The 25,882-nt window shown below is 40.3% G+C and overlaps 1 protein-coding gene across 1 annotated transcript in view; it reads left to right on the top strand.

Annotated features, from left to right (window-relative positions):
* LOC113059993 (nectin-2-like) overlaps positions 1-25,637 on the top strand; it is a 34,647-nt gene extending 9,010 nt beyond the window's left edge. The window contains exons 2-7 of the mRNA XM_026228738.1: positions 10,886-10,995; positions 11,161-11,413; positions 12,409-12,705; positions 12,992-13,109; positions 16,988-17,136; positions 21,827-25,637. Of these exons, the coding sequence (XP_026084523.1) occupies positions 10,886-10,995; positions 11,161-11,413; positions 12,409-12,705; positions 12,992-13,109; positions 16,988-17,136; positions 21,827-22,359 (1,460 nt within the window). The 3' untranslated portion in view covers positions 22,360-25,637. The remainder of the gene's footprint in view (positions 1-10,885; positions 10,996-11,160; positions 11,414-12,408; positions 12,706-12,991; positions 13,110-16,987; positions 17,137-21,826) is intronic.
* Positions 25,638-25,882: the final 245 nt, after the last annotated feature.

Below are 25,882 nucleotides of genomic sequence, written 5' to 3'. Positions count from 1 at the left end.
GATCTCCCTTCTTGCTTTCTTTGGTCCTTTGCTTTGATGGGAACTCAACCCACATAAATGAAAACCTTTGTATATGGAGGGTCCCTGGCAGTACTTGGAGATTTTCAGTAGTTTCTTACTAGCAGTCAAAGACTATAGGTGCTATTTAAAGTTGATGTGAAATTAAAATTAACTTTATTTTTTGTCTTAATGCACTTTCCTGGTCTTATTGTGAATAATTAATCTGTGCCGGTAAGATAAAAACAACCTCTACTTTTTCCCTCATTAAATATCCCATTTCACTCAGAAATACATCACATTATGGAAGTTAAATGGGGTCTGAACGACAATTCACTGTCAAGTGGCAATGTAATGTAAGAAGCGACAGATCTTTTTTTGCATATTGTTACAGATCCAGATTATCAAAAACTTTTTTTTTTTTTTTTTATTAGGCCAGGGACTTGTTTCTGTATAGGTTGTTGATTGGATGGAGTCAGATCTGAATTCAAGCTTGCACTTGATTGTAAGAAAGTGCCAGAGTTTCAGGTTAAAATTAGTTACTTTTTTTGTTTAAATTAAGTAAATGTGCATGTGTGTAAATCACTTCAGATCAGAGATGCTCTGAATAATGGCTCTTTGAACTAAAGTAAATATTTAGGTTTAGTTCTCAGTGGTTGAGAGATAAATCAAGACCGACTGAAAGCAAAGCAAACAATGTAGCATTTGTTTACTTTAGTGGCCATTATCAGTCAACAAATGCTTGTGAGAGGGAGATTTAAAGGCAGATGTGTGTGTTTGTGTGCACTAGTGTGTTTTTCAACAGGAGACCTCCAGTCTGATTCATCTCCTCTGTTTGATTCATTATTATCTATCAGCCATTTACTCTCAGTGGTGACCTAGAATGAGAGAAACCTACTGCTTGTGTGTGTGTGTGTGTGTGTGTGTGTCTCCATCTCCAGTGGTTACCGGAGACGGAATCTCAGAGTGGTGTTGGGGGGCTGGGGGTGTTAATTCATCTGTTGCCATGGAAATGATGCCCCTCTACACATCTGATGACCTCACAGCCAATTAGATGTGTGTGTGTGTGTGTGTGTGTGTGTGTTTTGATTTGATTAGATTTTCCTAATCTTTATGACTCGCTGAAATACTACTCCACTTGGGCAGCAATTTGTTTGTGTGTGTCCAGTCCACAGTTGTTGTTTTTTGTATTGTAGTTGCTTTGTGTAAACGTTAGTTTAATTTTCCTTCAAAATAAATCTAAAAACAGCCCTGTCACTTGAGGTGTGAGGGGCCATTTCTTCAACACACTCCGCTTCAGATGGATGTGTCCTATTTCTCCTCTCTGCTGCGACTGCCATGCCTTGACGGTGTGGCAGGGTCTGATGAGGATATTTGCACACACACTCACACACTTTCCTTTGGGTTCCTTCATCTTTGAACTCACACAGGCCCTTCTTGTTCAGAGTGTCAGAAGAAGGGAGCTAGAGCGAGAGGAACTTCAGCTGTCTGAGGGAGTGAAAGACTCACTCAAGGGGAATGCAGAGCAGGTTACTCAGTGCCCCCCCCCTCCATATTCCATCTACCGCTCACCCCCACCGTGACCATCCACACACACACACACACACACACACCACCCTGTGTCTGTCTCTCTCCTCCGCAGGGCAGTGTCTGTGAGCTGATGGCCGTGTCTTTGTGCAGATGTGATGGGAAACAGCTGTTGCATTTCTCTGCTCACTCGCTTTTTTTTTTCTCTCTCTCTCCCTCCTCCTGTTCCACCTCTGCTTATTCCTGGAAATAAAAGGGTGATGGGTTTACGACCCATTTTTCAGTACTCCTAGTGTCCGGATCTCCTGTGGCTGATCATTCATAGATAAGCGGAGTTCCTTCTCTGATCTGCTCTGGAATGTGTCAGTCGCTGAGTTTGAGGAGAAGCAGATGATGATAACCTTCTGGTCTCCCAGCATCTTTGTTTATTTGAGTTTTTCCAGGTTTTGTTATAAACCTCTCCTTTAGGGATCTTTCGGCACATCATGTTTGAATCCAAAGTTTATCCACTTTGAATAGCATTATCTTTTTATGTGTTCATATGCATGTCAGTTTTTGTGGATCGATTCAGGATCATTAAAGAGAATCATAATTCATTGATGGATTTTATTATTATTATTCTTTTTGGTAACCATCTCCTCTCCTCTTGTTTCTCAGATGCTAAATGATAGCAGTCTAATCTTTTCTCAGTTCTCTCTTGTCTATTTATTTGTGTTAAATTAAAACCCTCTTGTTCTTTTCTTATCGGTCTCATTACTTCTCATACTATTCTCATCTTGTTTCTTCTGTCCCGTGTTTAAGTGATAACAGCTTAATTCTCTTCTCCTCTTTTTCTCTTCTCTACTTTCTCAGGTGTTAAAGTTCTAACGGTCTTTTTCTCTCCTCTCACCTGCAGATCCTGTCGTTTCCAGCAGGTAATTAGTTAGACACCGCTGCTGGAGTGTGTGAGGGTATTTGTGTGCGCCTGTGAGCGTTTGTAATTAGCCGCGTCTCTGATGTGCGAGTGTGTACGTGTGATGTGCAGAAAATCCAGGATGATCCTTTCCTAATCAAAAGTGGTGGCAAATCTCTGCCGCCTCAGCCTAATCTCCATCACATCCTTTAAAAGGAGACGCTGGCAGCCAGCTCATTTAACAGCTTAATACTGCATGTGTGTGTTTCCTTTAGCACCTCTCGTACGTGTCATATTTAGCTCTTTGATGATCTGCGTAATGTATATTGTACCTCTGTTAGTTTCTCACAGGAGTCAACAACGATGCATGTATTCATGTAATCAGCTCCCTGTTCTTTCCTTCTATTTCACCCCCCCCCCTTCTCTCTTTCTGTCACCCTCTTTGAAGATCAGTATAATTATAGGGAGCTAGTTTAATTAATGGGGGTGTTGGATCTTGTGTGTGTGCTATCAGCAGATGTGTGATTGATTGATTTCCTCTTGTATTGTTCGACTTTGACTCAACATGTGCTGATAAAGGCAGAGGATTCACGTTTAAGCCTCTCTGTGCCAGTGTTATCAAGAGAAACATTATCGACATTTTTGAAACGTGAAATCATTTCTGTTGGTCATTGTGATGGAGCAGATGTTAAACCCGACCTCATCCCCTCTGTCTGTCTACACACCATGTAAGTGTGTGTGTGTGTGTGTCCGTCTCTCTGAGGCTCACCGGGAAAAAAAAGTATAGATTTGCGATCCAGATATTTCCGTCTCTGCATTCTTCTGCTGTGAATCAGCGAGATTTATCTGTGATTTGTGATGCTTTATAACCAAATGAGATTTATAGTTTACTGCACACACCCCAACCAGAGAGGCAGAACCTTTAAAAGTAACTTTTATTCCTTGTGAGCTCTGTATTGACCAAAGTGATGTAATCTAAACCTAGTTTCAATGCTGCTACACCCAAGTAGTGAAGCGCTTGGTAAATGTGTTCAGTGAAGCATGTCTGAGCTTAGTAAATGCGGTGCTGTCTATCCTCACACACGGCTCACCCTACCTGCCCCCTCATTCTCCTCAGACCAGTGTTAATTTTGACACGAATTTTTATTTAGTTTTAGTCTCAGTCTTTTGACTATAATTCTTTTTAGTTTTAGTCAAGTTTTAGTCATCTGATTTGTTTTAATTTTAGTCTTATTTTAGTCGACTAAAATTGCTTGGTATTTTAGTCGACTAAAATAAGACTAAAATCAATAACAGATTTACTAGACAATTTTTTACAGCTGGTATAGGAAACAAACTTAACCAAAATATATAAAACACAAATTCAACTTTATTTCAACACAACTGTGTCTTTATTTCGATTCAAAAGCTTTTATGCAGCAACAAACACTGTCATGATAATGTAAACAATAACTAGCTGCCAATTGACCATCAATAAAAGAAAAATAACGTTAGGTTCAGGACCTTAAAGCTTACAGCTGAGCTGAACAATAAGTGCATACATTTAAAGTAAATATTTAATAAGTTGGCAGCTAGGTGGATAAAAAAAGTAACAAGATTTTATAAGGTATTCATTTGTCTAGCAATATTGTATGTTTTAAATACTACAATATTGCTAGATTTGTATGTATAATGATAGGATGTGAACATTCATGTTTCACATGACTAATATAGAAATATTTGTGATATTGTCAACAAGTAGAACATTATAAAATATACTAAACATTAGTATTAATCAAATGTATTTATCATGATATTACGTATTAGTATTGTGCTCTCATCTAACTTGAAGAAGGGGCTATTTTACAGTACTTTTCAGTTCGTAATATTTAATGCTACAACATCTACGCACTGCACTATTCCAATTTTGCTTAGCTCAATAAACAAAAGAACATCGTTGTGAAATTACATTTGAGAAAATGTCCGGGTGGCTCGTCTGTAAATGTCTTTTCAAATTGGTTGTGTTCTTGCCACGAATGAGCGCTCCGCGTGCTTTACACTTTGTTTTGTTTTGTTCGTCGTCAAACGTGAAGTGAGCTGTGGACATTTTGTCGCTCTTTTAGACAGTAGGGACTTTAAGCAACAGCTGCGAATGGAACGGCTACAGCGACCGGAAGTTTGCCGTCACACCGCTGTAGCCAAGAACGTAAAAGTCACTAAGCAACGGTAAAACAGAACAGCGCAACGCAGCATTAATTCATTTATTGAGATCCAAATATAATATATAATTTAAAAAAGCAAGAGAAGGATTGCTTTTGGTGTTAAATGACAATCTTTTGTCAGAAGAGGAGTTTTTAATATTGTATGATGTAAATAAGTCTAAAAACATAACATTTATTTACCTAACCTCTCACGTTGTAGCGACTCCGGCAAATCAGCTGTTCTCCCGTAGTAGACCGTTAAATTAGAACGTCACAAAGTAGCAGTTAAATTCGCGCATGCGCAATACAACGCCAGAATGGCTTTGCCGTTCCACCAGAGGCTGTTGCTTAAAGTCCCTATCACCTCTTCGAATGCCGACTTCCCGGGAGCTCATAAAAACTGAAAACCTTCGCTTCACGTCTCAATAAGTCAGGCTCTGATTGGTTCTCTTCTCTCATGCAGTCTGTTCTGTTTTGCCGGTTCTTTTGCTCATTCCTCGCATCTCTCCCGTCTGCTGATTTGATTTTCGTCACAGTCTATTTTCGTCTCGTCCTTTATTCGTTGACGATAATGTCAATCAATTTAGTCATAGTTTTAGTCTCCATCAGTGCCTTCTATTTTAGTTTTCGTTTCGTTTTCGTCGGCAAAAATATATTCGTGACGAAAATAATGACGAAAATATTTAGTCAACGAAATCAGACGGGCTGTTTTGTGTCTGTGTGCTTTGCTAGGCCATTTAGCTCCTTTGAGCTGAGTGTTTACTGACTCTCTGTGTGTTTACAGACGCTGTAATGAATGTATGTTCAGAAAGCGTGCTGTGAATGCATCTGAGGGGGTCTGTGGACTCTGATCCGAGCTCTAAACAGTCCTGGCTTACACTTAATAATACTTGAATTTATTGCATTTACAAACATCAAATTATAATGTTTGACACACTACAAGTGACAAACAGGAAAAGCAAAACACTGACTTTTTATCTCAAGTTCAATTAGAATAAAATGCAATTATGTGTGTGTGTCTCCGTGTGTGTGAGTGCTCTTGTTTTTGTGACATATCAGGACACAACTTTGTGTAATGACATGGGTATGACACAGGTATTACAAGGAGAGGGTGATTTATGAGGACATAACCCATGTCCCAATTTTTCAAAACGCTGTGTGTGTGTGTGTGTGTGTGTGTGTGTGTATGTATGTACATACACACACCTGGCAGGTCGTTGACCAGCTCTTCAGAGGATTGTTTAGGTAAATGCGAGCCTGCTGTGAGCTTGTATTGTACCCGATTGAAGCCTAGTGTAATGTGATTGATATGCTGCGGTCTCTTAGCTATGGCTGGAGATTGTGCTATCTCTTTACTTTTACCCAGAAGGGTCTACCCGAATGGGTTCCCTCCTTCTGGAAAATACAGGAATCCAATTACACACCACACACACACATGGAGACGAGTGTGTTTGTATGTGTGCAGGGGAACAGAAGTAAAGACGAACCAAAAGTGTTTAATTATCGAATTGTTAAAGGACTGGTCACGTGATCCTCTACATATCGCTTACGTTTGGATTATGTACATGACGTTAAAATTGAGCACTGAAAAAAGGACTTTCTTTGTGTTTAAGATATTTATGATTTCTAGATGCAAAACAACTATTTTGAATGTGGTTTGGGCTCAGAGCAAATGTGCTTTGTATGCTCACCTGGTTTTTAATATCAGTACTACCATATTAGAAATAAAGTGTTTCAAATGTAGTTAAAATTCTCTTCTGGGACATTTTCTGATGTTTAATCTCCACAAGAATAGCAAAACCTGTTTTTCCAGACACACGTTTCTAGATTAGTCCTCTGATTAGCTCTCTAAACATTCATTGTGGTCTGTGTGTCAAGTATGTTTGGTTTTCATTTTTCTCTAATCTTAAGGATTTTTTTGTGAGCACCAACAGACAGTAATCATTCGTCTCCTAATCTGATTGGTCACCTCTGGCCAGTAACATTCAAGATACGCTGAAGATTGATGGCTGTTGCAAGCCCAGAATACATGCAGGTGAAGGCTCGATGTGTCCAGCAAAACGAGAAACGACTGTAGCGATGCACAAACTGTCACCGCCTAATCGAAAATGAGAAGGCCATGGTTTATTTGAGTGAAACGCTTCTCTTTCAGTCCTTGCAAAAAGCATCTTGTTGTTATTCTTGTCTCTCTCGCTTGATCGTAAGTGGCAGATGAATAATTTAGCCTGTAGGATGGAAGTCCCTTCGCCTTGGTTATGTGTCATTCCTTTCAATCTGTGTGTGTGTGTGTGTGTGTGTGTTGCACGCATTTGTACAAAGAGGCAAATACTTGATTTGTGCTTCATTTCAAGCTGCACATGGCCCTCATTCTTTCTCTCAGGCCTCATTAGCTCATAATTGTGTGTGTGGTGAAAGTGAATGGGGCTGTGTGACAACTGCCCTTTTTCCTGTGTGTGTGTTTGGTGTCATAACCACACATGCTTTATACAGAGATATCTGGTCAAAATTCTAACACACTATTGAAATGTTTAAATGGTGGTAGTGCGATCTGAAGGGCATCTGCTCCAGATGGATCTGGATGCTGGTAACCAAACAGGTTGCCCTTGGCTTCTATTGTATGGACAAAAAACATTAAATATAAATATAGAACCGGTTTGGTTATCAACATTTCTTCAGATTACCTTTTTTGTGTCATACAGTCATGGGTTTGGAACAACATGAGGGTGAATAAATAATGACAGAAACCTATTGCACTTACTCGAAACAAGCAGCTTGACTTGCTTACTTTTTTTGTAAAACTTTTTAATCGAATGGCTTCTCTGCTCCTGCGGCCTCATGGGATAGAAAAGTGTCCACTGGTTGAATCTTCACAATCTCAGCAGATGCAGTAGGTCTTCTGGGGATTGTTTACCTTCTGTTTGACGAATACTGAGTATTAGGACCTCTGAGATCGGTCATTTGACATACTGCAGTTTGCATACTGCATTTGTTTTACTTCCTTAAAACAAGATGCATTTACCAAAGAAGAAACCTGTTCAAATATTATGCAGTGTACACTGCTGCTCAAAAGTTTTGGATTTGTTAAGGTTTTATTTAATGTTTTTAATTAAATAATGCTCACCAAGGCTGTATTTATTTGTTTAAAAATATTTTTGTTTAAAAATACAGTAAATCAGTTATATTGAAATAAATAGAAATTATTTTTAAAAAAAATTATAGCAATAGTACATATTTTTTTGTTTGTTTCAAAGAAAAAGTTGATTTGGAAAGTTAAAGTTCTTACTGTGTTTCCTTGCTGAATAAAAGTGTAAATTCCAAAAAACACACACAACATTTTTTTTATCTTGTTTTAGTTTTTTTCAGTATATGGGAAGCCATGGTTGGAATTCAAACTGTATCTTTGTGTCATGTTTCCTCTCATTTCTCTATCAATAAAGTGTCAAAAGTCCCAAAAAACAGAAGGTACAGTTTCACACTTTAAGACATCTGCGTATGCACATAAATGTTTACTGTACGCGCAAACACACGCACGGCCGCGTTCCCCACAGACCCCCTCCAGCTGTTCATCTCCATCTGTTCCCAGCCCTCAGTCTTCATCCTCTCTCTGCTCACATCAGCTGTGTCATGAATGATTCGCATTCACTCACTGGACATCTCCATTTTCCTGCTTACCACACAGTTACTCTGATTATGTGTGAGTATGAGTGATAATGAGCTCTGCGGATAGAACCTGTATGCTCCGTCATCTGTCCTTGTGATATAAAATGAAGGTCTACTCACACACACACACACATACATACTCAATTGGTAGTCACAGCACGTTGTCTCCCATCTAAACTCTCATTTTGGGTGCTCATCTGTCACCGTCTGCACTGGACTGAACCGTTTTCTCCCAGAATGAAAAGATGAGGAGCAGATTTAAGGCAGCAGTCTTCCCTGTGTGTGTGTGTGTGTGACATGATGATGGGTGACAGGCCTCTGAATGGTGGTGTGTGATTTACATAAACGGCCTCTGAGTGTGTGTGTGTGTGTGTGTGTGGCATGTCACCTGCAGGCAGCAAGCACACAGAAACACTCTTGACACACTGTCTCTCATTCGGTTTTACATGCTGCTTTGGATCTTTTTGTCATTTTTAGTTTTATACTAATGGAAACGAAGTTGACGTATAGATGAACAGCCTTTTTAATTGGTAGCTATATTTCTTTCTTTTTTTCTTATTCTTGTAACTTTTCCTCTGATCCTAGTTCAGACGATTGAAAATGTTTCAGTGGACAAAACAAAACTCTCAGATGTGAAAAACTAGAGGTGACCGAGGACCTTTAAGATCACCTGTGCTGTATATATACTGTACAATAGAAGGGACTGTAGGTGTATCCCTTTACAGCCTTTTTCATTTGCGAGAAATATACCATCTGCACTGACTGAGGTAGAATGTATCTCTCAAGTGCTTTCAGTTTATTACATCTCTCGATCTTCTACCCCCTTCCCTCCTCTCCATTTCCACACCGTGCTGCTGTATGTTGAGGTGAGAAGTGAATGTGTTTAGCGTCCTGATGGACTGCTGACCCCCTCTACACATCAGTGTAATGACCTATCCTCACTTTCCATCCAGAGAGAGACCGAGAGAGGGAGATTTTCAATAACAGGGCTCAGCGGTGCTAAAAGCAGGCTCAGAAGTAATCGCTTCGATGGAGACACACACACACACACACACAGAGGCGCACCCTCGTCTCAGATTGAGCACCTGCAAGAGCTCGAAAGAGACGTAGTGGGGTCCAAAAGACAGATGCGAAGGCAAATGCTTTCATTTTTCTAATTAAATTTATGTTTTTATTAATACAAATGTATTACTTCTACAAATTATATTATCAGCATCACAATTTAGGAGAAAAGTTTAAATGAAAATGATCTTGAATTTGAGAGGGTTTAGTTTGCACTTCCACAGCAGGTATTTTACTGACGGCATCACCGAAGCTCCACAAATTTGTATAAAATCCAGATGGTCAGGTTCTCCTGCATGATTCATCCAGAGAGCATGTTGAGTTTCAACAGAAGAAGACAAAAGAGTCACATTATTAATGTGATTCCTAAACTAAACATGTGGAATCCCATATTTACAATGTGGACTTCTGGACACCTCTGTCTGTTCCTGATAAAACTAATAAGGAAGCAAACGAGAGTTCCCATAAAACATGTTTACTTTTTCAAGTGCTTTCTTTTTCTTTCCCACTGAATTTCACAGTTTTGATGAGGCGGTGTTTTCTCATTTGTGAGTTTCGGTCTTTTCAGCTGGTTAGACCAACCTGTCTAACTAGTTTTATACCTGCATACTGTACACTCTCAGGATAAGACTGCCATTTGGGCGGTACATAGTAGTATCTAAAGTGAAAATATTACTATCTGAAGTGTTCATATTAGTATGATTTAAAAGGGTACCAGCTTTTGACAGGGTTTGTTCATGCCTCATCTCACCTTTGGTCGCATTAGGGAAATTTTGCATGCTAAAATGGGCCATTGTTTATTGTCAATAGTGTACACATTGAAGACTTCACATTGAAGTCCCTTTCAAACCAGTCAGCTTTCTGTTAGTCAGCACGGTGGATTCACAGTCAGCTCGATGTGAAATCTGCGCAAATGTCACACAAAATCCTGATTGCACAGATTCTTATTGAAATGAATGTATTTTGACAACAAAAGTTAAGTGAAAAAATGAAAAAGGTAAATGTGACCGTACATTTATGCATTAGATTTGCCACTTTTAGAAGGCCACAGTAGAGCGAGAGAGGACAGGAAATGATGGGGAAGAATGGAATCAGAAACTGCTGAGTCAGTTGTAAGTCCGCATGAGCACTCTGAGATATATACAGTGCTCCCATGACACTAAACTGTGTTTTGTGTGAAATTTTCATTTCTTTACCACTTTATACCCCACACTGATGTGCGCACACACATAACACACTCACATACTCGTTGAATGGGTTCTGTCAGGGTTGTGGTGGATGATGAATGCTTCCTGCAGAGAGCGAGCTGAATGTTTTTTTTTCTTTTTCATAGATATTTTCACATACGCTTGCACGCGCACACATTCACATCTAAATTCGCACCCTCTCACACCCCGGCTGGGATCAGAAACATTGGCCTACTTGCTGTTTTGTTGTTACCTCATTTATCATTTATTTCGCTTTCCCTGAACTCCTAGACTATACTTGTATACTTGTCACCTGAATTTAGCCGGACGGAAGTGAAGATTGTTTCCTGTTCTCAGGGCTTTTTCTCTTTTCTTTCCAGGGTCTTTGGCTCAGCACGTGAGGGTGGAGCCAGAAGTCGTGTCATATCCTGGTCAGACAGTGACACTGCGATGCCAGTTTCAGAACCCAGGCACAACACAGCTCACTCAGGTCTGAATTCACCTGTTTCCTGCCAGTCTAAAGAAAGCCAATGATTAAGAGTTTGTAGAAAACTTGTTTACTGGGGTTGAAGTAAGAACTTTCTGAAAGCATCTGATGTGCTGTAAGCATCAGTTGGTCGTCATCTGAATTGTTTTTGTTTCTGTTGGCATGCAGGTGTCATGGATCTTTGAACCGACTAATGGAGATCGAACCAACATTGCAGTATTCCATCCAAGTTTTGGAGCAAATTACCCAACAATTTCCCCTGTATCGGGACGTGTCAGTTTTGTAACAGATCCGCCCTCTTTGGAGAACCCATCCATTAAGATCAGAGAAGTGAAGATGACCGATGAGGGCCGATATATCTGTGAATATGCCACCTACCCTTCTGGCAACGAACAGGGCGTCACTTCGCTGATCATGCTGGGTGAGTATGTGTTTGTGTGGGCAGGAGGAAAAGAAACATCAACAACTGCAATGACTAATAAAAAAAATCGTAAAAAAAAAGTGATCATAAATTTCATTGATTTTATAAAATGTATATGTATTTACATGTATAGCTTTATTAAAATGTTTGGTGTGCATTCATCAGATTAGAAATGTATCGTTAATATTATTTAGTTTGCATATTGTTTGAAGATATTTTTCTTCAGTAAAATAGCGGGAAATTGAGTCCCCCCCCCATAAAATACAAGGGAAAATAGATTTTGTTAATCCAGTTGATCCAAAAAACAAAAACTAGGAGCAATCACGAGCATAAGGCATTTTTTTTTTTATCTGATTATTTGCTGTACTAATTGATAGACAGCATTATTTTAAATAAATAAAAAACTGGGGGAAACGTGTTTTTAAAAACAAATAATACAATTTTTATAAAAAAAAAATTTGACAATTTTTTGGGTGGGGGAGAGGACTGTAACGACAAGTGACAGCTTGAATCGATTATCAAAATATTTGTCGGTTGCAGCCTTGGTCTGTTTCATGGAGTATGTGTGTGTACGCATACTCACTCTCCTGTCCGTGTCTGTTTGTGGGCTTAAAGGGGATTTATAAATGGTATTGTCAGATCAGTTGTGCTGCTGTTAATGTGTGTGAAATGTGGCAGTAACCTTGGCCGGTCTCTCGCTCTCTTGCCCCCTCCCCTCCTCTCTCTCCCTGCTATTGATCTGCCTGCTTATCATGCTGAGAGCTCGTCACCTCCCTGTCGTTCCCCGTCTCCCCTGCTTTTCTCTTTTCCCTCTCTTTGATGTCTTTCTCAGAGTGAAACGTGAGTACAATGTGAGCGCTGTGCTAGCGTGTGGCAGAACAAGCAGAGCTGTGATCTTCCCGTCTCCACTTCCTCCCCTCCTCCTCTCATCTTCCCCTTATCCTCCTTCACATTATAGCATCAAATAAAGGTCATACTCTCTCTCTTTCCCACAGCTAAACCGAAGAACTTAGCTACAAAAGTCACAGTTCCCGCCGGCAAAACCCCAGTCATCGTGGCGCGCTGTGAATCATCCAATGGCCGTCCGGCAGCGACTATTTCTTGGTCCACAGCGCTTAACGGAAATGTGACGACGCCGATTGAGACGAAAAATCCTGATAATACGATCACCGTCCAGAGTGTCTACATGCTGGCTCCACAGCCGTCGGATAATGGCAAAGACATCAGCTGCGTGGTGTCACACCGTACCATGACCCAACCGGAGACCTTCCCCATGAAACTTGTTGTTGAATGTAAGATTTCAGCCAGACCATGAAATACTCCAGATACCACTGATCCAAAGGCTGTTACGCTAAGCATTCCCTGTTGCTATAGCTTAGAATCGCTTTAGTGAGTCATGTCTCTATTGGTCCAGGCCAGTAATGTGTCTACACAATATGCCAGACATTAGTAACGGCCGTCAAGCAAATTACCCTGAGGCTTTACAGTGCTGCTTGGACCAGAAACACAAGCTAGGCTAAACTCATTCTAAAAGGCTAGTAATTTGATCCTTCGATTTACTCTTTTTCTCTCTGTCAGATCCTCCCCGGGTGCAGATCGTAGGGTATGACAACAACTGGTACAGGGGTCGGACAAGTGCATTTTTGACCTGTCAGGCAGATGGAAACCCCAGCCCCACCACTGTCACCTGGAAAACGTGAGCATTTCTTCTCGCTTTCAGTTTTGAATAGTCTCACCCTTAAGCGAGGTTCACACTCTAGATTTGTTCGCAGCATTTTACTGTCTTTCAAAGATTTTAAAAGACTTTTAATGGAGCAAAATGTCCAGTCTTTGATTGTTTCATGCAGGGTTATCCAATCCTTCTGCTTGAGGCCCCCTTTTTTGCATAGTTTAGCTCCAGAACAACTGTTTACAAGTTTTTAGTGTTCCTGAAGAGCTTTATTAACTGGTTCAGGTGTGTTCACCATTGTCCAAACCTGCTCCCAAAGAGCTGCCTTCCAGTCAAGTTTAGCTCTAATCCTAATGAAACACATCTGAACCAGCTAATCCTAGTCTTCAGGATTACTAGAAGCTTCCAGGCAAGTGTGTTGGGGCAGACTGAAGTTAAACTCTGCAAAACATTGGCCCGCTAGCAGCAGGATTGGACACCTCTGGCCTATGCACAGAACCTTGTTTTCCAACAAAGTTTTGGCCGTGTCAAAAGTTGTACAAAACTGTCATGCAGTTTGAGGGCTCTTATGAAATTCAACTGGAAGACTGGGACCAAAGTCTTGGCTTGGCCCATTTGAGATCATCTTGTACAGTCTGACAAACAACAAATGCAAAAACACAAAAAATTGCACAGCGTGCACCCGACTTAAGATAATGCCCACACACACCATCTATTCCATTCATGAACCCTCTGATGCATACTGCACACATCTGGCACCCTCTATTCTGATTGGCTGGCTTTGACACAAGTTCTGGGAGACACGCAGAGATGTATAAAGTACTAGAGAACCATACTTGAGTAAAAGTACAAGTGCTCTATCAAAAAAGTGACTTGAGTAGAAGTAGAAGTGCTCTTTAAGCACCACACTTAAGTAGAAGTACTAAAGTATTCAACATTTTTTGTACTTAAGTATTGCAAGTAGTCTATTTTAAAATTTACTACTCAAGTACTGAAAGTAAAAGTAGAAGTATTGTGTTATGTAGCTATTAAAGAAAGTAGTCAAAAGTTTGAACATATTGTTTTTACTATTTCAAATGATTAACCTAAAGGACAATAACAATTCCTTTGACTGTAACTTCTTGTAAACAAAAAAGGGTTACTAGGGTTAGTTAGCCTAATTTGCAAAATGATGTCATTAATAACTTACCCTCATGTTGTTTCAAACCCCTAAGACATCAGAGGGTCATTTAGAATTTTTTGAAGCATCGAAAATACATTTTGGTCCAAAAATAGCAAAAACTACGAATTTATTCAGCATTGTCTTCTCTTCCTTGTCTGTTGTAAGACAGTTAAAAACAAAGCAGTTTGTGATATCTGGTTCACGAACGAATCATTCGATGTAAACCGGATCTTTTTGAAACAGTCCACCAAATCGAACTGAATCGTTTTAAACAGTTCGCGTCTCCAATGCGCATTAATCCACAGATGAATTAAGCTGTTAACTTGTTTAATGTGTCTGACACTCCCTCTGAGTTAAAACAAACCAATATCCCGGACTGAGTAATTCATTGACTCAAACAGTACACTGACCAGAGATGTATAGTAACGAAGTAGAACTACTTCACTACTGTACTTAAGTACTAAAAGGTGGTATCTGTACTTTACTACAGTATTATTTTTTTCTCCTACTTCCACTTTTACTTCAGTACATATTTTCGCTGAGTTTAATACTTTTACTCCGATATTGTTTTTTATGTGCTGCATCGTTACTCGTTACAATTATAAAAATGTTAAGAATCATTCCATTACAAACCACTGCCAGAACTGTAGATGGCATGGCAGGTTTGATGAAGCTGGCACATCATTGAGCGAATCAAGCGATTAAGAAGACTGCACGTGCTGACTGAACTGCTGTCTGTGAAGAGAGAAATGAACACCGAACCGAGCCAGATAATGACTCGTTCACGAGTCAAGAACCGGTTGCATCGGTTTTCGGATCACCGGTAGTTCTTTCTGACAGTTCGATTCAATAAACCGGTTGAAGAAAACAGTTCACTGATTCTTTTGCGCTCGAAGCAATGGCGTCATTGCCGTTGACTGCACCTGGGCTCATAACATTAACACAGAATCAGTTCAGAATCAATCACCAAAAGAATCAGTTCGTTTCAGACGCTCTGTGTGTCGGTTTGCTTCACGCTAAATCACACATGCGCAGTATAATCAGCTCATCAGTTCACGAATCGGACGCGTCTGACAGAAACGGTTCTTGACTCGTGAACGAGTCATTATCTGGCTCGGCTCGGTGTTCATCTTCAGTTCTCTCTTCACAGCAGTTCAGTCAGTTTGAGTCAATGAATTACTCTGGGATATTGGTTTTTTTTTTTAACTCAGGGAGTGTCAGACACATTAAACAAGTTAACAGCTTAATTCATCTTAACTGTCTTACAACAGACACGGAAGAGAAGACAATGCTGAATGAAGTCATAGTTTTTGCTATTTTTGGACCAAAATGTATTTTCGATGCTTCAAAAAATTCTAAATGACCCTCTGATGTCTTACGGGTTTGAAACAACATGAGGGTAAGTTATTAATGACATCATTTTGCAAATTAGGCTAACTAACCCTAGTAACTGTTTTTTGTTTACAAGAAGTTACAGTCAAAGGAATTGTGATTGTCCTTTAGGTTAATCATTTGAAATAGTAAAAACAATATGTTCAAACTTTTGACTACTTTCTTTAATAGCTACATAACACAATACTTCTACTTTTACTTTCAGTACTTGAGTAGTAAATTTTAAAATAGACTACTTGCAATACTTAAGTACAAAAAATGTTGAATACTTTAGTACTTCTACTTAAGTGTGGTGCTTAAAGAGCACTTCAACTTATACTCAAGTCACTTTTTTGATAGAGCACTTGTACTTTTACTCAAGTATGGGTCTCTAGTACTTTATACATCTCTGACACTGACTGAACTGCTGTGAAGAGAGAACTGAAGATGAACACCGAGCCGAGCCAGATAATGACTCGTTCACGAGTCAAGAACCGTTTCTGTCAGACGCGTCCGATTCGTGAACTGATGAGCTGATGATACTGCGCATGTGTGATTTAGCGTGAAGCGAACCGACACACAGAGCGTCTGGAACCGAACTGATTCTTTTGGTGATTGATTCTGAACTGATTCTGTGTTAATGTTATGAGCCCAGGTGCAGTCAACGCCAATGACGCCATTGCATCGAGCGCAAAAGAATCGGTGAACTGTTTTCTTCAACTGGTTTATTGAATCGAACTGTCAGAAAGAACTAACGTTACTGGTCATCCGAGAACCGATGCAACCGGTTCTTGACTCGTGAACGAGTCATTATCTGGCTCGGCTCGGTGTTCATCTCTCTCTTCACAGCAGTTCAGTCAGCACGCGCAGTCTCGCTTGATTCGCTCAATGATGTGCCAGCTTCATCAAACCTGCCATGCCATCTACAGTTCTGGCAGTGGTTTGTAATGGAATGATTCGTAACATTATTATAATTGTAACGAGTAACGATGCAGCACATAAAAAAATATCGGAGTAAAAGTATTAAACTCAGCGAAAATATGTACTGAAGTAAAAGTGGAAGTAGGAGAAAAAAATGATACTCTAGTAAAGTACAGATACCGCCTTTTAGTACTTAAGTACAGTAGTGAAGTAGTTCTACTTCGTTACTATACATCTCTGGAGACACGTTTGTGCAGTTTTTTCAATGTCAGGATGTTCTTGTGGTACCTACAATTAAAGATAAACTCGCATTTAAAGGCAGTGTAAAAACATAACAAAAGATCAGTCAGGTGACCACTTCTGCCTAAGTGGGCAGTTCTTGGCCAGAATAAGATGTCCACCAGTTCTGTCAGAAACGCTGTGCTAATATTGTCTGGATTTTGTCCCTCAGTTTGTCTGGACTGATGCCTGAAACGGTGCAGGTGCAGGAAAATCGGCTCGCTGTGCAGAAGGTGGATGACACCCTCAACACCACCTTCATCTGTGAGGTCAAAAACCGTTTGGGGTACGGCAGAGATCAGATCTCCGTCTTCGTGAGGGGTGAGTCTGTCTGTATAGTATTTGATTACAGGTTCCTCACACATTTCCACTGGGGTGAGTGTGAGGTGGTGACATGGCAGTAGTTGGAAAAATAAGAGTTCATTTCAGACAAGCAAGGGGTTACAGTTCAGACAGAAGGCAGTTTGTTGGCACTTTTCTCATCTGTATGCGTTTTTGTTCGTCACTATTTATTCTCAAGAACTCCCTGCATACACTGTCATCCCTCAGCCTTCAGCTGTTCCTGACTAGTCTGATAATGTCTGATAGTGAATTTTATTTTAGTCTGGGACTTTCTTGATCTGGAAAAACATGTCTGAAAATGGCACACAGTTCCCATAATATCCTGATGGATGCTTTCCAAAGAGAGGAGCGTGAGTGTGACTGTGTTTGGGTGAGGTTGAGTGCAGCTGTGTTTGGGTGAGGTTGAACAGTGTCTGTAAATGTTCTCGCATATTGGGTCATACATTTGAAAGAAGTCATGTGTTTGAAAGAACAGCATTAATCTGAAATTTTATATATATATATATATATACATACATACATACATACATACATACACACACACACACACACACACACACACACACACACACACACACACACACACACACACACACACACTGAACCCCTATCTTTAGGTCTTTCATTTCAAGTGAGGGTATCTTAACCCGACATAATATGATTGGATTATATAAATCAATTATATTCTTTCTACATTTCAATTTAAAAATGTAGTCTTTCTGGTCTTTGAGAAAAGCAATAAATTTTAGACACTTTTTTTATTTAATCAGTTTTTGGACTGTATTATCACTGGTGGGTGTGGGTTGGCTTTGTGACTCCTCGTGTCTGTCCCAGTGTTTCAAGCTATAGCGACCACTACAGTACATTTGATGGGTGTCATGGGATGCAAAATTGTCATCTCCTTGCTTTTTTGTGGCCCATTCTAATGTCCTGTGACAGGCTGATGGAATAAAATATCCACATGGTTGACTGCGGAGGGATTGAGCTGCTCTAGTGCTGAGCAAGAATAATAACTCTTAGGTAATGTGGAGGCAAGGTGCTTTTTCTCTCACAACTTGGATTTTAAAAGCTTTTTACCTTCCTCCATTTCCCTCGCTATCCTCTCTCTCTCTCTCTCTCTTTTCTCTCTCTCTCCTGCACATACGTGTCCTTGCAGATCAGTGTGGCTTGAAGGCTGCTCGTTGCTCATTTGGAAAACGTGCATTCCCCTACCAAACACTAAACTGACAACATCTTGCCTTCCCTCCTCTATTGGTTCCTCCCATATTCTCAAGGAAAGAAAACATGAGAAAATGATGAGCAGGAAGAGACGGAACCAAGAGAGGAGGGTGGAGCGGATGAACACTGGTGGCCTTCCAACCCCCTTGGGAACCTACGGCTCTCCCATCGCACGTGCATCCTCTCACTCTCCTCCCCTCTTCCGCTCCCATTACTTCCATCCTCTTCGCTCCAAACTCTCTTGCTTTGTTCGCCTGAACCACTTCTGTGCCATCCAAACCTGCTACCCACCATCTCCTCACAAAAGAGGCTCTCGGCGAGGATAAGTAAGTCACTGCTGTTTCAGCTCCCGGCCTCTTATCCTCCTGTCAAAGGAAGAGTGGAAAGGAAATGCTAATCAGTGCTGTAATGCAAAGCCAGTATGTGCTGTGCATGTGCAGGCAAAATGTGTTGTGTTTTGATTGGTGTTCACGGGGTATAGTGTAGGAATCCGGTGCGAGAGGAGATATGTTCTGTGGAGCGCTGCGGGACGTAGCTGTGGAGTGCTTCTGCTTAAGTGCAGCCGTTTTGACAGCCATGAAATGGCCACTACCTTCTCAGTAGTCTGGCTGTCTTCGCCCCTGGTAACCATCTCCATGGTGACTAAGGTTGGCCCGCACAGATCTTGTCTCTGTGTTCCTCCTGGAAGCATGAGAGCAGAACAGAGATACCTTGGAGCGTGTTTTGTAGCTCCACCACTGGAACCAGTGCCGGGAATCCAACTACGAATCCAAATCGTTTCTCAACACTGTGCCTCATGTTGCTCTCAGGCTAACATAGATTCAACCCCCACTTCTCTCTCTCTCTCTCTCTCTCTCTCTGCTCCATCATTCATTTTCAACTCTGGAGATTCTTTCATGTTCTCCATCCAGCTGTCATGGAAAAAAAATTCTCCTCCCTTGCTTGTCCTGCTCTTTTCTTTCCAATGGTGTGACAGGAAAATAAAATTAAATAAAATGTGAGGCATTCAGAGACATTTTCCCCTCTTGTCTGTCTGGGAAGGCTCCATGAGTTTCATTCATCCACTCAGCCATTCACTTTGAGTCTTTCAGAGCGCTAATATGTCCATTTATTAATATACTGCCAGTACTCAGAGAAAGATAAAGAGACTACATTAGTGGTAATACAATATAATTAGCGCTGTTCACAAGGAGAGTATCACTCTTACTGTTGCTCATGCTTAAAGGGATATTTCCACCAAAATTGTTACTGTCATGTCATTCCGAACTTGTATGACTTCGTTTCTTTTGTGAAACATGAGAATAGGTAGGCTGATGACAGGATTTTTATTTTTGGATAATTTGAACCCTTTAAATTAAGTAACTTTTAACCAAAGCAGAGGGGTATTATGTGAAAGGCATATGAGTGAAGTGGATTATAGGTAAAAATATAGTTCGCAGACTTGGTGCCGTCATTCAGTTGTTTATGGGAATGGAATCAGATCTGAATGAGAAAGCTTGCAGTCGACTGTAAAAGGGGCATGGCTTATGCAGACTAAATGATTGGAGAAATCCGGCATACGACACCAGAGAGAAGTCTGCCGTGTCACTGGAAGGTCAAGATATGAAATTTTGATGAAAAAAGAAGAACTAATTTTTAAAAATGAAACGCATGCATGGATGAATTCTATAATTCAATGAATTAGAAAACTATCTTCTTGGATTACAGCTTAGTTAGTCAAACAGTAGATTAATATTTATTAAATATTTGATTTTAAATATTGCTTATGAGAAATTTGGCACTTCTTGGTCTTTGTCTTCTCTTGAATCCACTCTGAACATCGTTTCAACTTCAGACAAGGTTGCAGCCTGCTGTAAACTACTCAGAGCGCCATTTTAGTTGTGTGCCAACAACCTGGCATTGTGACAGGGCTTCGGCATGTGCAGGAACTCCTATGCGACTGTTTGTATGTGTGAAATCTTCCGATAATGGAGCCATGTAGATCCGTGGGTGTGTGTCTGGCCGCTATATGATCAGACTGTCATGTATAATTCAGAGGACTCGGGCAGGCAGTGAGAGATTGACTCAAAGATCAGAATAGCATGCTCACTCTGACTGAAACAGTGGGAGGGAGAGGTGTATGTGTATGAGCGAGGAGTACGCCACAGTGGGTGGCTAACGGGGACGCGGCGACTGAGGCAGTCAGACGTGATTGTGTTCCTGTTGTTTCTGCAAGAAAAACCAATGACAATCAATGAGAAATGTAAGGGCTTGAGATGATGATGATGTTGTTTATTTTGGGTGTTAACACATGCACTGCTCTCCTTCAGCAATGCTAGTCACGTCTTCACACACTCATTTAAACTTATACACGCATTTGCTGCACTGAGAAAGAAGCTGTGCACTGTTGTGTTTGTGGGTTCAAGGCCGATGTGTCTGTCTGCTGTCTCCCCCTGCCAATCCCAGCCTTCTCTTTTACGCCTTCCTTCCTCTCATCCGTCCATCTGTCCATCCATCAACCAGCCATCCGTCTCTTTGTCCATCATCCTCTATTTTCCGTTTTATGTGAGGGTGCATGCTAGTGCCTTGTTTCCATATTTTGTTGTTCAGTTGTAAGTGTGAATGCTGCAAACTGACCTTATGGTAAACTGTTGCCCTTAAGGAATAGAACAAATGTCACCATCTCACATACATTCACATGATTAAACATACACGTGCATACACACAAACACATTTGCATTCATACACAGACTGTGTGAGGAACTAGAAATATTTTTTCTGTCTTGTAAAGATCCCATGAAATCACCTTTGCCTGTTGAAATCACATATTTTCTATTGCGTGAATGATTCCGTGTCATTTACGTTACTAAACAAATACACAGTTTTGGCTCTCAAAAAGACTCTGTGGGACTCATTTAACAAGTCATCATATGAACGAACTGAATTGACTAATGCATATTTTTGGGAACAAGGGTTTACTGACCAACTGAATGAGACAGGCATGTAGTTTGTTCAGTTTGGCATGTGTGTCTTGTTCACAAGTAGATGAAAAGGGTTATGAGAATTATTAATATCTAATATATGTTTACTAGAATACAGTTTTCTGTTCTAATAAAGGGTCTTATGATTTGTTTATGTCTGTTTACGAATTGGTTCAGTGAATTATTTGTTGTTAAAAGAATTAACATTTACACCATCATAGGACATATCAAAGGACTTGTATCAATCATGAGCCATGATTTGGTATTTGCAAGTCATTTTTATTCTAGTGATCATTTGATTGGACAAGAATCTGTTTCGTACAGGAGTCTGCTAACATTCAGGTGGCTTTGAATTATAATACACATGGACTTTAAGCCACACATTTCAGTTTTGGTTTCATTGGGTCTTTAAACATTTGACGTATGTCCTTTCAATTAATCTAATTCTGTTCTTCTTCCTTTTCTCTCTCTTTTAACCTTTCTGTCTCTAGAACAAGCACCTCCCTCCTCAAATGCGGGCGTGATTGCTGGCGTGATCATCGCGTGTATTCTGGCCATCTCATTGTTAGCGGTCCTCATCTACTTCCTGGTATTCTATAATCGCCGCCAACAGCATGGCTACCGTGGTACCGGCAAGCCAACCGGTGCTCCCTATGACTCCTTTACCCGTCTCTTTGGATCTGCCAAATCAAGCAAAAATGGCAACGGAAACAACAACACGCCCATTTACAGGGGAGAGATGGGGCTTAATGAGAAAACGGCCAATCAGGGCATGCACTCAGGAGGCGTGGCTCTGCTCGAGACCACACACTCTCAAACAGCAGAGGATATCCTGCTTAGTAGAGAGATGGATGAGGTAGAAAGGAAGAAATTCGATGAACTGGAAGAAGAGGACGAGCGATACGATCATTTTGGTGGGGGTGGGCCCATCCTACAGCTCCGCCCACATAACGATGACCTAGACGATGACATGGAGTCCCAGAGGGACGGCTCTGTGATTTCTCGGACTGCAGTCTACGTGTAGGAGGAGAGCAGAAAGAGGTTCTAGGAGGGTGTACGTGGACCTCTTTCAGAAGGATTGAATTTCTTCCTCTTAACGAATATTCATTTTATTGTAAAAACTAATTACGGCATCAAATACCACGAGAGAAGGATTCATTGATGGATTGAGTTAATGAATGGATGAATTAATACGCTGGATATAGCACAGATTAAAACATTGGAGGATTGGGTGAAGTAAATAGAGACTACTAAATACGAAACTGTCAGGCTTCCATTTCCTAATTATTGCTTTGGTTGTCATGGTGACACATTCGGAGTAATATGAAACTAAAGATGTTGACGCTGCGCGATATATATATATGACATGCACACACATGAAGTTATGTAAGTAAATCCACTGTGCTTTTATGTAATAGTTTTAACTTGTTCTTTTTTTATTGATCTTGGATTCACACTTAAACCAGTTTCAAACTTGATTCACTCGGTGTGAGTTGAGTTTGGGTGGAGCACATTCCTCGGCCCTACATCTCTTTGTCTTCTATGGAAGCTATCCTTATGTATTGTGTAGATTTTGAAGAAGAGTCAAATGTGCCCAGTGCTTTTGATCTGTTATACACTCACGTCTAATATTTGACTAGCCACGCCTCCGTGGGCTTTCTTCCTGTAAAGTCATCCCCACACACTCATCTGTCTCAAGATGACATGCACAGTTCCCTCATTATACAGCACTCAATATCTCAATCCCATGACGTGACTCACCAGTGAATCAGTTGGTTTTTCGGGGCTAATCAAATCAAAACAAATGTTAATGAATGGTGTGTTCATCCTCACCCACAATCCATTTAGTCAGGAAAAGATGAGTTCAAGCAGGGCTATTTCCTGTTTTTCCTGTACAGTTTCCTTATGCATTCAGTCATAAAACGATGTAGCAGACCGCTGTAGTAATAAAAACAGCGAGTCAGGGTCACATCCTTATTCACAGTGAACTTTAAACCCTGACGGACATTAAGTATTCAACTAAATTTATTGTAATATGTCACAGTTAAACTTGCGAAGGGATGGTGTGCCACATATTTAACACTTCCCAATATTGTTCAGGTTGTTAATATGGTTTTAGTTATCATGAACCAACAATACTTGTACAGCATTTATTAATCCAAGTTCATGTTAATTTATAAATATACTATTGTTCATTATTAATGTTTTTTCATAATACACTCACTGATATTAGTTTATTAACTTGAGATGCTAAAACTATCAAAATTGGCATTAACCCAAATTAATGAATGCTGTGGACATGCTGTTAAAAGTCAGTCGGTGATGATTCCTAATGCTTTAACTCTTGCTAATGAATAAAAACTGTAAAGTGTTTACAGCGATTCTATATTTCTAATTCTAACCCATGGCCAGAGTTACCATGGCCACACAGCTAAATATACCTCTCCTCAGACACCGCGGCTCACATCTCACTGTTATTTTCTTGTTTTGTTGTCATTCCTCTCAGCTGCGGAGATACACTGCCTTGTTAAATGGGAAATAAAATGAAGAAGCTCTTGAAAGTGCTTATTGTTCGATGTGAGGTGATTGTAAACTACTGTATGTACACATTTTATTTTTCTTAAAAATTAAAAAAACCTCTATACTTCTAACTGTAAATACGGAGACGGGGCGAGGTGCATATCCAGCTCGAATGTTGCGCATGTCAATACTGTACTGTATGAGAGCACATATCACATATTTACATCTCTAATCTAATATCAACAGTACTAGTTTAGAAAAGTTCACATGGGGAAGCTTTCTATCGGGTGTAGTGTGTGTGTGTGTGTGTGTGTGAGAGAGAGTGAGTCAGCGTGTTAAGTGGTGTCTGACTCGAGGGCAGTGAGTTATTCCTCAAGTCTCTCAGGGTCTCACACACATACACAATGTGATTTAAACTGGACATCACACACACACACACACACACACATATTCTTTCTCCCTCTAAATCATGTCAAACCAGCTGCCCTTGGTTTGTCCCTCTCTGTTCCCGAGCATCCGAGGGCAAAGTGGGTTCCATAGCGTTGTTAGCCTGATTCAGTGACCCTATTTGTGCCTCGTCTGGATCAGTTGCGCTGAAAGAAGTTGTTTTCATCTCTGAAAGGGTGGTCTGATGTGCTCTGATCCGTCTGGAACAGATAAGGCCGTGGCTTCGATGCTGCCCAGTTTCCATCCTGATTGAAAGGTCAGACCGCAATCAGTGAATGTGTGAGTAGAAGAAGAGGTTTCGTCACTCGTGCTCTGAGAGGCAGAATGCTTTCGCTCCTCATTAGAGGAGAACGCACTGACCTTCCAGCTCAACGTCTCCTCCAGGAATTCCGTAATGAAGGAACGGATGCCTTGAGAATATTAAGGAAATGTCCTCTGTGATGGGAGACTGTTTAAGTAGATTTCCAGAGAGTGTGGAGTTGTGAATATGGGATGTTCTGGTCTCCTCAATGTCGTCGTCGTCGTCCCTTGTTGTCTGGTTTAGATGTTCCACAGTACTTGTAAACATACACACACACACACATTTAAAAGCCTTAATGTCACCCAACACAAACCATCCCTCCTGCGAGTATAGTATAAATATATAAACATGATGTACATAAAGGCTAAATGGTGATGTCACATCCTTGTGTGTTGTACTTCACTTCTGTGAGCATGAAGGATACATAGTTTTATTTGAGTTGGTTCTGCTTTATTATAAGGTTCAGTTTGGTGGAATTGTAATGCATTAGGTATCATGAGCTATCGTCAGTAATATTTACTGCATTTATTAATCCGTTACTTTATGAATCTAGGCTACTATTGTTTAATTCATGATTGTTCATAGTAAACGCATGTTAATTTATATGAAATGTTAGAAATCATTTTGCAGAATTGAACATTAACTTAGATTAATAAATGCTGTAAAAAATGTCAATAGTCTGTTACTTAATGCATTAACTCATGTAAGCATATCGAACCATATTGTAAAATGTTATTGAGTTTTATATGATTTGATTTTACTGTTTATTTTTCTCTCTTGTTTTTATTTAAATGATCTGTGCTTTAATAGTTTTTATTCGGAGTGATTTATTGGTGCCTGTAATGTGTTTGTGCTGTATACTGTTGACCACCGCTCTAAAACTCTCATGGACACAGAAAACACATCTATGCCACTAAATGCTTTACTGCCTTGCATTGCTTTTAGGTTTTATTTCGGTTGTCTGTCTTTGTAATATTGTCCTTTTTTCATTTTTTATTTTTTTGGTTGCTTATTAAAGTCTTACAGATATTTGACAGTGTTCTTGGTTTGTGCTGAAAGCTGTGGGGCTCAATCAAATCCCTCTTGTTTGTTTTTCCTGCAGTGTTTTTCAGGCTGGGTTGTGAACGTTCAGTTAGCTCTGTGTGTGTGTGTGTGTGTGTGTGTGTGTGTGTGTGTGTGTGTGTGTGTGTGTGTGTGTGTGTGTGTGTGTGTGTGTGTGTGTGTGTGTGTGTGTGTGTGTGTGTGTGTGTGTGTGTGTGTGTGTGTGTGTGTGTGTGTG

Source organism: Carassius auratus, chromosome 41, assembly GCF_003368295.1.
Source record: "Carassius auratus strain Wakin chromosome 41, ASM336829v1, whole genome shotgun sequence".
NCBI classification, from domain to species: Eukaryota; Metazoa; Chordata; class Actinopteri; order Cypriniformes; family Cyprinidae; genus Carassius; species Carassius auratus.
Note: the sequence above shows the minus strand (reverse complement) of the source record. Positions and strands in the feature narration are given on the sequence as shown.